The sequence below is a fragment of the Polyodon spathula genome, chromosome 23 (assembly GCF_017654505.1).
Source record: "Polyodon spathula isolate WHYD16114869_AA chromosome 23, ASM1765450v1, whole genome shotgun sequence".
NCBI lineage: Eukaryota > Metazoa > Chordata > Actinopteri > Acipenseriformes > Polyodontidae > Polyodon > Polyodon spathula.
Window position 1 is genome coordinate 21,108,141 of NC_054556.1, and position 13,172 is coordinate 21,121,312.

A 13,172-nucleotide genomic window follows, 5' to 3' on the forward strand; every position below is an offset into this window, starting at 1 on the left:
AAAAACCCAGAATGTTCCATTCTAATCTATGATGACTTTAATTAAAACAAAAATATAATTAAAAGGAAACATTGTTAAGGGTTAAAGGTTGGAAGAAACCTTTCACTTTGATGACACAGGACCTGCTTAAAAATAATAGCCAAAACAGCTACAGTTGCCTGTGGGTTTCCCAAGAAATTAATTTGTTTTTAAAAGTAAGTTTCTTTGAAAGTGGCTAAATTATAATGCTTATTGTATTTGTGAAAGTGTTTGTGTGTGTGTGTGTGTGTGTGTGTGTGTGTGTGTGTGTGTGTGTGTGTGTGTGTGTGTGTTGGAGGAAAAGAGTGAACCAGTATGTGTGCTGACAACAATTATTATATCCTAAGGGCATTCAAACTCTTGGTAACTATTGATTAAGACTGCTACCTTTAACTGTGCAGGTAATTCTGAAATGTCTCCAATTGGTAAATACAAGTGTACTTACACAAAATTACTATGTTATTATTCATAGTTACAGTGTAGTTTAAGTGTAAATATTTGTGCACAATATAACCCTAAACTTTTCTGATACAATTGTGTACTTACATATGTTATGCAAAAATATTGACCCATTAAGTAGATTGTAACTGTGTATTATAACATTGTGATTATGTGTAAGCACACATTTATTTACATAATAACTACTATGTAAATGCACAGTAATTAGAGATACAATATAACGTGTTACCACTGCACACATCTTTGTGTAGTTTACTATTAATAATTGTTTGGAAAATCCATAAACTATCAACTAACATTGGCTAGTTGACAAGTCTGTATCATTTAGTTTTACTTTTGTGCTGGAATCGCATGCTCATTCATTTCTAGATCAATATTCCATCATTAAACAATCACATCTTGTTACATGCAGAGGTTGATTTTACTGTAATTGTTTTTTTTTTGTAAGTGAAGATTGGGAGAAATGCTAGAGAGTGCATGATCTGGGTTTCATAATTATACAACTTTAACTGATAATGATGCTGTTTGCTAATATTCAATTAGCTAAGTCATTTCTTGGTAGGTTTAGTACGTTTACATGTTTCGTCTCCTTAAAATGTGGCCACATTCTGAACAACAAACAATATTATGCAACTGTGCTCACCTCACATCAGAAAAACGGTACATAAACAGTCTGTGAACCACAGTCTCAGGAGTTGTTGCTAAGTTACCCCCACCTGTGGTTTGATTCGGGACACACCCAAGGCAGTGCACCTGCTCTTCAGTAATCTCCAGACATGGAAAATGATTAGAAACCACGGTGTGAGTACTAAACTGTGTCTTCTGTTTGGCTTATCTATCCATCTATCTATCTCTCTCTCTCTCTCTCTCTCTCTCTCTCTCTCTCTCTCTCTCTCTCTCTCTCTCTATATATATATATATATATATATATATATATATATATATATATATATATTCTTCTTGTTTCTTTTCAATGTTTATTTTTCAGGGGCTCACATAATAACCGTTCAGAGAAGGGATGGCCAGTCACGATCCATGAAAGTTACAACCTTATTCCAAATTGTTTGATCAAGCCTATTAAACCTCCATCCAGACCCCAGAGTAGTTAGTTCAATATCTCATTTTACCTGTTAAACCTGCAGTGGTATGAACCTCCAGGACCTGGATTGGCCACCTGTTTTAGAGTATGTATCTGACAAGGGTTCTTCATTGTAACACAATGAAACCTGTTAATCATGTATTAGAATATACTTTTCTTGCTTTGAACTTAGTGGATTTGTTCCACAGTGCACACTGTAATGTTTGCATTGTGTGCCCCCTAGTGTGCATGTTGTGACATCACAGTTCACTTTGTTTAATGTAGTAGTGTCTGTTGTAATATATACAGCATTTTCAGCTTCTTCTTGTTTTATTTCATTTCTGTTCAAACTAAACCAGAATTCTGTTTTATTTCCTGAAATTGAATCATAGGAAGAGACTAATTAAATCACAGATACAAACACTACAACAATGATTAGTTTTGGAAACATATTTAGTCAAATAAGTCTCAATGTCAATTGTACAAAGTTTTTTATACATCTCATTTCTATTGTGGGTTCCAGTATTATACAATGCAGATCATAGAGGACACATGAAGGTTGAATATTGCCATTCAGTTGTTCAAAAGACATGCTTTATACCCTTCATTCATTATAAGTAAAAATTACAAAATAAAAACATTGTTGTAACGTGTATATACAGCTCATCAGTACATTCAGGCTGACAACGCTAGAGGCATAATAAAAAACAAAATACAAAGTTCACTGCACTGTGTTTACTTTTCTTCTAGCTGAAGAAGAGCTTTTGTCCAAAAATGTCCTGAACTATTTTCTTTTTTTTTTTTTTTAATTTTTTAAACTATTTAAACCATATATAATTCAAATGGAATTGAAGTTATAAAAAAACCTGTTAAGCATGCTGAATTTCTACCATGGTTAACAACCATCAGTTATATGTGTAAAACATAAGGCCCAAAATACATTTTTTTGTATTGCAAGCAGACGTTTTAAAACATTGATACGGCTGTGAGGTTTTGCTCAAGTGGCTCTTAAAACTACTTACATTGTATATAATTAATTTAGAGCAACTTCAGTAACATAAGATTATACTGTAAATCATTGATATTTTGAAAGATGTCTTAAAGATTGGGCTACCATACAGTAAAATAAAACCTCTGAGAAGGACTGTGTTCAGCATTATGAAACGGTTAAAGCCAGCAATGTTGGTTCATGATTTTGAATCTTGCATTACATTGCTTTGTATCGCAGCAATAGCTGTGCACCATATACAGTGTTCAATGAGTTTGTGAATACAGGGGAATTTCACATGACCTGCATCAACTCCAGTGCAAAGGTTCCAGTGATGTAAAGAGGCACCACCTGGTCCAGTATGCAAGTAGTGTTCACATATTTATTGAACACTCTGTATCATTGCATATAAATACACAATGGAAAACAAACTTGCAAGAAAGGCAACTGAATAGTCTTTGGGAACAATACAAACAAGAAAGGCAGTGGAGGACAACAATGAATACAGAATAGATGCATTCAAGCAGTATTTGCATTTTGTTATCTCCTATATTTTAATAGAGGATCTGCAGATTTGTATAGCACTGACAAAAATAATATTATATGTATAAACTGGCTGAATCCAGGACTAACATTGTTTTTAACATTCTTTATAACACCATATGTATATCAATTTTCATAACATATCCTTTAACTCAAGTGTTATGAGCATCACCACTACAGCTGGTATTTATGTCTCACTTTAATGATTTCTGTATTTACTTATTTTATGTCAGGCTTCCTAGAAAAGTAACAGACCTTTGAGCATTTTAACTTTCTGTTCTCCAACTGTGGAGAAATCTGATACAGTAGAGAAATAATTGAAAAGATCAATTTTAACAAAATGAATGTGTAACAAGTTAGCAGTAAAATAAACAAGTTATATTCATTTTGGATGTTTATTGTTTTAGAAAACCATTTATGCAAATAAACAAAAGCCTGCTACCTGAGTAACAACTCATTACATGGGTGTGTGTGTATAGTGCAAAACTTAATAGCACAGTGATATGAAAATAGACTTCAAATGCATACACTATGATAACAAGTTTGCAGTTATGTACAGTATTTTGTTTTTATTTTCACATTTCTTGACTTTTGAATTTTATCAAGGTATCTTCAAAGACTTTTGAATTTTAGGTAAACAAAAGTAAGATTTTTTTTTTTTTTTTTTTTTTTTGTAAATGGAATGGACCCAATCAATAATTTCGCTCTACAGAACTGGGAAAGTTGAACAGAGCGATGATGCCGGTGAAACCCATTTTATAGATAGCTTCATGGGGAATCAAATTTAACTGATATTCCTTAAACGAACTTACTTGAAATGCTGATGTTTAGAATGCTATTTTGTAAATTGCCAAATACTTTATTACATTGCCTTGTTTTGAAGTTGTTTTGACTAACTTTGACTAAAAACGTACAGTATCGCATTTTGGTGTTTTAGACACAGTGATATACCTGATGTTGTTAATTTCTAATGCTATTTGTAAAGCAACAACAATGCAGTATAATGATTGCCACTGAGATATGATATTCTTACATATCCGATCAGCTCTTGGAACTAATTAAATTATATATAACAGGTTCTATTGTATTATGTTTCTACAGTCTTCGTTTCTTTATTAAAATGTCCAATGAGAGGCAAGTAACTCATCTACAGGGACCTCTTGTTGGTAGCACTGTCCCTCTAACTATGTTAACCCTGGATGGTTGCCCATGTCATGCCTACCCAACTTTTGAGCTGCTCCATGGTCCATGGTTGAAATCCATGGTTTGTCCACAGTTAACAGGCCCAAGATAAATCTTCAAATTTACTGTAAGTGGAGTCCACGGATTGCCATGTAATACCTATTGACAATAATCGCCTGTCTTTGTTAATATAATCAGAGTTTCCTCCTCAGCAAAATCTAATAGATTGAACAACCAGCATTGGTCCCAGTAGTGACGTTTTCACAAGCTGTTTTACAGTAATCTATTGTCCAATTCGAGTTGCCATTGTTGGCTTAGTCTGTAACCAGCGGTGTAACCCATGACCTCTCAAAGCACAGTTACCTATTATTATCAAGGTGTTTTACTTGTCCAAAATCTGATGACACCCTGCGTGTGCCATTACTGTGCATCACTCTTTTAAAGCAGAATGATTACTATGAGACAGAAATATACTCAAATTCAGTTACACTTTGAGTTTACTTATTGACACTATTGAAAAAGTATGTACAGTACAGGAACTAATTATGGAAATGTCCGAATCAGTAACATTTCATCTTGAACTTGAACTGCTCAGTGAATTGCACCATCTACTGTAGTTCGAAATGTCTCATTGCTTCATTTTCAAAGACCTGTTGCCTGTTCATTTCCTCTTTGGAAACAAGCAGTGCAATTCGTTTTGGGATTACCTAAATGGTGATGTTATCAGTAAGTATAATGAATAAATCCATATAGATCCACTTATCTTCAACAGTCTTTCAAGGAATACATTAGGTAGTGGTTAGCACTTCAAGTCAATGTCTCGAAGAACTGGAAATGCAAAACTCAGAATTGAAAATGCAATATGGTACTATCAATACCACAGTAATTTTTAGATCGTACACACATTTAGCCAATTGTGAAAATGTAATTAATAATTATTATAAAAGTGTTTTTTTTTCATAATTATCCCCAGTACTACATATCATCAACTGCATACATTCAATTAATAAAAATATCTTTCATACTTTGGTTACAGAAAATCATTTAGCAGGTTACTTTTTCGTTAAAATCCCTTTTGTGGGATTTTAAATATTTATTTAAAGAAAATAATAGACAAATGGATTTGCCTGGACAAACTTTTATAGTACACAATTGTGAACTATCCTGTAATAATATGAAACAGTGTTATAGAAAAAACAAATAATAAAGAAATGCAGTCTGATATTACATTAGAGTATCTTAGAATAGGTGAAGTAGATACAAATGTAGACTATTTTTCTCAAAGCATGCTTTTACAGGCAAAAATTGTACAGGACTTCAGGGTTGTCAGAATTGTTTTAGGGTATCTTAGTTGTTGGTAAATTATAAATGCATCACCATTCTCAGACAAGCTTCGAAAACCTAGCTGCCTTTTTTTTTTTCCTTAGGAAAATGCTTCAGTAAAACTGATACTCAATCAGTGTTGCCCTTACAACAGTATTTCGAAATAATAAATTCAGTCAAGTTCTGAAAAAAAAAGCTTTTGTCAAACAAACACAAAAGGAGTTAAAATCTCTTTTGTGTAAAACAAGACACGTTGTTTGTTTTTTAATAGTGCCTATATACAGTCTTCAATAATAATTTTTTAAGATACGTCTTTCAAGAGAATATCTTGTGGACTGTTATCACTGAAAATGGCTTTTGCAATCCGGTACTGTACTCTGTTTTATCGTAAACCACGACAGTTAAGAATTCATAATGTCAACTGAAAAAGAATAAGTCTTCCAGTCCCATTGGGTGTTGTTTAATGTAAATTGACATTCTTGTTCACTGTTAGATCAAGATGCAAATGTCAGTCCACCTCACAGATATACGTCCACAATCTTGCCTAACCTAAAAGAAAGGAAGTGTTGTTATGTTTGCTGGTGTGTAGTTTCACAAGATAAAATATATCAAGGTGTTAATGATCAGCTAAAAGTAAATGACCAATATCATCCTCAGCTGGGATGGGTTTTATTTGAATACATGTAGCATTCGTATGATAAATTATTGTATGGTTGTACAATAATATGTAAATAACAACATCTGGAAGTTTGGTAAGAGGTGCTAACCTGTATGTATGAAGTTCCAGTAAACGTTCTGCTTGTTACAGTTTGAGAAATTGCTGAAGCTTACTCCTCAAGAAGCTTATTTTTTCTAAAGATATACATTCTGTAATTATATGAGCAATTATATCACAGGCCCAGTGCTTATGAAGTAATTTGAATTGCTATGTTGGATGAAAGCGAACAAATACAACGTATGCAAGAAACCAAGATTAAAGAATTGTGTTATTCTAAATGAGTGAGCCTTCTGCCTAGGTTAACCTGAACCCTTTTTTTTTAGTTTATAAAAATTAGACGTTGAAAACTCCCCCGGTTCCCTCGGTCCACAGCAGTCTTGTCAAAATCTAAGTAAGACGACAGTTCATTTGTTTTGCAGATGGAATTTCTCTTTTCCATAACCTCTCAATGTAAAGGATTTGGGGCCACTGGACAATTTCATCATTCTTACTGATACATCAACTTTAAATCGGATCCAGAACATGTGATGATGTCCCCTGGGAGTTTTATTTCGACCCAGACCACCCCATGTCTCCAGTTGCAGACCTTGGAGATGGACCAGAAGGGCTGCATATATCTGAGTCTGTGTCAGATTCCCCTTCTGCAATGTGGGGTCTGATAGCAGCACTGGGGGCCACCGCTCCGTAGTAGGTGTTGTTGAGGTAATCCATATTCTCCTTGGACTGAGAGATGCTGAAGCCACTGAAGGAGCGTTCCAGCTCCTCGTGATCCACAGACGGGATAGATATGGAAGTGTCACTGTCCCTCAGGGCACTGTCGTGATGTTTCCCTGCATCTTCGTCGTTCCGCAAGTATTCTCCTCCTACCCTGTTGCTCCCATTATGGCCCCCTGAAGAGCGGTCAATAGAGGGAGGAGGGGGGATTCTAACTAAGGAGGATGGGTCCCCGACAGGCGAGTTCCCTTGACTGTGGCGTTGGTACTCACTGATAGGGTGCTGCTGCCACGATGTGGAAGGAGGACAGGGGCCTGGAGGATCTGGTGGTGCATCAAAATTCTTCTGCCCTGCTGAACTGTTGGAGCGTATGATCTTGGTGATGCAGCCATTCTTATCCATTTGTTCCCTGCTGTCCACAGGACTGTGATAAGGGGGTGCAGGTTCGGGCTCCTTGGATCCAAAGTAGGCCTCCGTCTCGGACTGAGGGATTCCCATGCGCTGCACATAGATGTTCACCAAGAAATCCAGCTTCCTTTCCATTGACATCACCTGAAATGATAATGATTAAATGTACTGCATATAGAAGCACCATCTTCTTTTACCGTTACATTGAGAGACAGCGGGATGGCATCCTAGAGTCACACAATGTCAATGAAAGTACGGTATGTAGACTCCCTAATGGTCTAGGTGTTTGAAATATGTTTTCAGTACACATTTGGTGTGGCTTGTACTTGGTACACATTTGCTACTTATGTATGAGCTCCACTTTGCACACCTTTAGACTTGTCTTCTGACACATTTTTACAGTACCCACAGTCGTAGATGAAGTCAGGATGCATTTTACCAAACACCAATATAGCCAAATATAATTCACTGACAGAATGATCCACTATGGGTTCTGAAATGTATTTATGAAGAAATACAATTTTACACAACTTTTAACAGATAAATACACTTTTCACACTGTTGACAGCAAGAAAACCAGAGCATCACACCTGTTTTTCAACCTTTCCCAGTTTTCCCATCATGCTGGGGTCCTCAGGGTGGTCTCCTTCAGTGGTCACTTTGGTTCGATCCTTGTCTGTTATTGCAGAACCTCTACCAACAATCTGGTCAACTCTAGTAGTTGGAAAGAAAGCATCGCCTGATATGAAATCAATGCTCTTTTGAATATAAAATTATTTGGGGGGGGGGGTTGGTGTTTTAAATCTGGTGCATAATATTGTGTATAATTCTGAGACATGTGGTTTTAACAGTGTTTGTATCTATTTAAACAGATAATTAGATGCTGTTTTTTTTACAAAGGGAGACAATTCCGAAGCAATTCTTGTGCATTCAGTCAAATATCTGTAATACATCAGCACAGCAGTAAAGAAATACAGAAAGGACCAGTGTAATTGTACATCTTCAGGAACATTCATTGTTTCTTATGCACTTCTCTTGATGGGAATGTCATGGGAAGAATACAGTGCATGCATGTGATGAAGTGGTGTGGAAGGCAGACAGACAGACAGACACAAGGAAGGGTATCACGGTAATTAACCCTGACACAGACCCACATTGCTGGTTTGTTCTTTCTTTTGCAACAGCAGCACAGACTTGTGTGGTGACTTAAAAGTTGGGCAAACATTTACAATTTAACAAGCTTAGCTCTGTGATCTTCAGCCATACACTCAAAAAGAAAGGGTTTTGATTCACTGTGACAATGCTGTAAAAACACAAAAAATAACAGAACGTGTAACCGGGATTCATTCATACTGCCTCTATTTCACATCTGGGCTAATTTTATATCAAACTGAGCTAGTCACCCTTTAATCCTTTATTTTTCAAATATCTAGGTTTTTTGGGGATTGTTAACAAGGAATCAATCTGTATTACAATACCATTTTAATGACTTCTTGCTATTGGAAATCTTCATGTTATCTTATAAATTCCTTAGTTGCATGTTTTCTCATGACATTGTATTGATGAGCACACTATGTCTGTAACAGGTTTAGGTTCCCATTATAAGTGATTATAAACAATCTATGAACTTGTTATTAATTATGTTATTAGCAATTATATAATATGGCTACAAAATAATAAGAAAATTATTATACACTTTTGCCATTGTTTTGTTATTGTATATAATCAGTTATAACGGATATAGTCTATCTATAGGTCTATTCAGGTCTGTTTGTCTTTCTATGCCTGTTTGTCTGTGTTTATTTGGAGATATTTGGAGATAGGTGGTCTCCTTAGAAGTATATGATCACAGACAGCTTATATCTGACTTGCATGTCCAAACCTTATAAAACACAGTTAACTCACCCTGTAATTAACTGACCATTGAAACCAACTGTTAGTTATACTGCATGTCGATATTACAATGGACTACAATTATTGTCCAGGCAAAGGTTGAAGACATAGTCCTAAAGATTCCTATTGCTCAATATCTAAAGACCTCCCACCAACAGAAAAGGAAAATTCATTTTTTGTTTTCACTTCATTGAGGTAGGTCCCTTAGTATTTTGTACTAGATACATTTTGTGAGTCATTTCGTTAAAAACCCTGCTTACGTCTGTGGAGAAGAGGAATACATCTCTGAACTAGCCGTAAGAAATAACAGGTATGGTATAACTTTGCTGCTGGAATATGCCTCTGTAATCCAAGAACCCCAAGTTCAAGTCATGCTGTACGTTATTCAAAGTAGAAAGTCACTTGCCCTGTGGGGATTTTGAATGCTATGTTTACCCAGCTGTACTATACAGTAGCTCTACTTCTTCATATGTGTTGATATGTTAAAAAAAAAAAAAAAAAATGAAAGATGACATCTTGCACAGGCCAGTGCAATATTTGACATGCTTCATTTTGCTTCATGCGTACATGCACCATTAATCAGCATACCATTTTAGCAACAGGATTTGCTTTTCATGAATTCCTTAGTTACTTTTTTTTTTTTTTTTTTGCAACAAATCGAAGTTTTCGGTGCATTGCAGGCATTCCAGCTAAACCCCTTTTGGGCCACATCTCTGGGTACTTATATTTGAACCTTTGTAGCCACAGTGGACTTAGACAATATGTATGTGTCACTGGTATTTGTTTTGGTGGGTCATTTTAGAAAACTAGAGTAAAGCCCTAGTATGCTATGAAACACATCATTTAAGAACATTTTGTAATTTACGTGTCACTCTGAAGTAAAAGTGAACATATTTATTTGATCTAGTTACCAATTTTAATGTCAGAAATAATGTGTCCCAATATCTGATACTAAATAATAGTAATTTAATTTGAATCTAATATGATCCAGGACAATATTGTGCCTGTCTTTGCTGAAACATGTTTTACAAAGTACATCAATTAAATTATTACAACATTGTAAAGTCATATTCAGCATAACAAGTGCAAACCAATAGGTCTCAGGTCTACTGCAATGTCACTACTATACTTGAACAGTTTCATGTCTATGCACTGTAGATTCACTTCAGTTTAATTACACTTACAAAGACACAAAAGCCACTACTGTATCCTTTAAAGTAAACCACCAAACATCCCTCAGAGCCTGATGCGTTATATGGAAACCACCATGTGGCCAGAATTTAAAAAAGGGATTTTGCTGTAAATCATAAAAGAAAAAGGTTTGATAAACAAAGATGCAGTCTGGTGAATCCTAACCTAGGAGAGTACTGGGGTGATTCTTTGAGTCCTTTGGTTGCATACTTCTTATGCCGGGGAGTTGAAGGGGGTGCGGAACCCACAATCATATCTATCCTGGCGAAGTAAATAGAAAAGACACCAGCAAAATGCATAATGAAGCAACGTGCGGAGGTGGAAGGAAATACATAAAATCATAAAAATAAAAACCTCAAGGACAAATAAGCTAAAATATATTCCATAGGCCACTTGAAATGTTTGAATTTGGGTGGATTGATTCAATATCCATTTTCAGTTCAGTTATTTCTTAAGGAAATATGGGACACACCATGATATTGAGATAGCAATGGCTGTTAAAATCCCCATGGTACTCAAAGCTGGAATATAATTGCAAATATCTAGTACAATTATGTAACTCATAATGGACATTGAACAACATATATTGTACTTATTCGCTGAAAAGTTTTGGCAAAAGCACTGAGGGTGAAAAAGAACTGCTGAATTGAATGCTCAAGAGAAGGCAAGGTGATCCATTCATTTGAAGTAATAAGCAATGTACATTGTAAGTGGGTCTATAGCTGCCACCTGAAGGATGGACTGATTCTCCGCGCCTTCTACATTCGCAGCCCTCTTGTTGTTTATTGGTCCCACAGTCAAGAAAAATAAACAACTAAAAGGAAATTAGCGCCTCTAGTTAATTAAAGCATGCTTGTACTAGATGTCACACAAAAAGTTTTTTTTTTTGTTTTTGTTTTTTTAAGAAAACAAAATAGTCAGGACAGATAACAGTTATTTAAAACTATGGGAGGGAATTTAGCTAAGGGCTGTAAAAAGTAGTTTTGCTTTGTATTTTTGACCAAAGGTTCAAAGCTGCTTAAAAAAACTGGCTGCAGTTTTTGGGCAATTATGTTGTAGTAGTTGTAACACAGCTGCTTAATTCCTTTAAACATAAATGGATCAAAGTTGGGCAATGAAAATACTGCACACATCGACACAGAAATACTTTTTGAAAACACACACATGTAGACACAATGGCAAATTAATCTGTAGTGTTGAGCACAAACAACGGACAGTGTAAAAGTGTGACATGCAAATCGTTGTATTGGTCCCATTAACAGACTGCTGTACCCAGTGGCAGTGCAGTAACTATGAAGGGGGTTGTCCATAAAGGAGGGCAGGGGTGCTTAAGGGTCTTGCCTGGACTGGAGGTTTTTAATCCGTGCCAACATGTCCAAGTGGCCAGCTGAATACTGCTCAATTACATCCATCACATCATAAGGCCTCAGGCTCTCCTTGAACTTTCGTTTTGAAACCATAAATCTCATAATGCTGAGGGGAAGAAATGCCCAGACATGAGATGCATACACAGTCAAGAAAAAGCACATTAGTTTCATTATCTCACACTGTATGGCAACCTTTTATATTACAGGGCATATAGCATCATGTAATAACATGGTAATAACTGCTCTTAATGGAAACTACTAGTGTATATTGAAAGGACCTGTGCCGCAGTTCTACCATGCAATTACATCTGGTAAAAAGACCATTTCCATTCAATTGCACAAGTAAAGAGCCACTGGTAATTACCCAGTTAAGAAAATATAATTATGTGTCTATTCAGGTCTTGTAAAGAGCTACCAAGTATATTATATTAGCTGACATCCTATCATTGCCTTGTAATAACCATGTTCTAGCCATTCAAAATAAAGATAAAAGTCATACAAACAACCCATCATGCCACTTCGCAACTTCAAAAAAAAATAGCCTGATATACCAGACTTCAACTAATTCTATCAACGTTTTCTGATTCACTGCTAAACTTTAAGGAATGGGATGGCACTGTACAGCAGATGTGCTCCTTTATTATCCCACTTTATTTGTAAAGGCACAATTATCATAAAATGAGGACATGAACAAAATTAACATCTGGTCATGCTTCTAATAAAACACCTTGTTCTTTTTTCACTTACCACACAGCCCTGATTGTAGCTTTCAATCCCGGAGTTAAATCCTGTGTCACAAACTCGCAGTGACAGCCTTTGTCATCGCCTATATCTTCCCCTGGCAGGCTTGCTTCTAGACAATGCAAACACATCACAAGTTCAAATATTACTAAGTGTGGAGACACTGAACAACCTGCCTTTCACCCATAAACCTACCATTCTGCAGATAATTAATATCCAGAACCAAGCAACAGCAATTACATGTCATCAATCTGCAAAGTGTACAGATCAATAGCACTCCTTTTTTTCACTTTTAGAGATTTATTGACAGTGCACCCCTTACATTGGTATTCAAAGAACTGGCAGTATCGGAAACAGACGGTTCCTGATGCAGGGGGATTAACAGCAGGTATCGGAGTTAACTGTACACAGTGGACTAAAAATTATGGACACAAATTCACCATGAATTCAACAGGTATGAGCTCTATTGATTATATCAAGAGTTGGGTGTCAAAATCCAAGAACAGTACCAGCTTTAGAGACAGCATTTATATTTATGTACTCAACGAT

General features: G+C 35.8%; 1 protein-coding gene across 10 annotated transcripts in view; it reads right to left on the reverse strand.

The window, feature by feature from the left end:
* Positions 1–2,061: 2,061 nt before the first annotated feature.
* LOC121298326 (potassium voltage-gated channel subfamily KQT member 2-like) overlaps positions 2,062–13,172 on the reverse strand; it is a 47,978-nt gene continuing 36,867 nt past the window's right edge. For 8 of the 10 annotated variants that reach the window (XM_041225392.1, XM_041225390.1, XM_041225396.1 and 5 more), the window contains 4 exons: positions 12,630–12,735; positions 11,857–11,988; positions 8,022–8,145; positions 2,062–7,575 (listed from right to left, as the gene is read on the reverse strand). In XM_041225392.1, coding sequence (XP_041081326.1) covers positions 6,856–7,575; positions 8,022–8,145; positions 11,857–11,988; positions 12,630–12,735 — 1,082 coding nt within the window. In that variant the 3' untranslated portion in view covers positions 2,062–6,855. Of the gene's footprint in view, positions 7,576–8,021; positions 8,146–10,680; positions 10,777–11,856; positions 11,989–12,629; positions 12,736–13,172 lie in introns of all 10 variants that reach the window. The other 2 variants (XM_041225394.1, XM_041225397.1) reach the window with 1 other exon arrangement.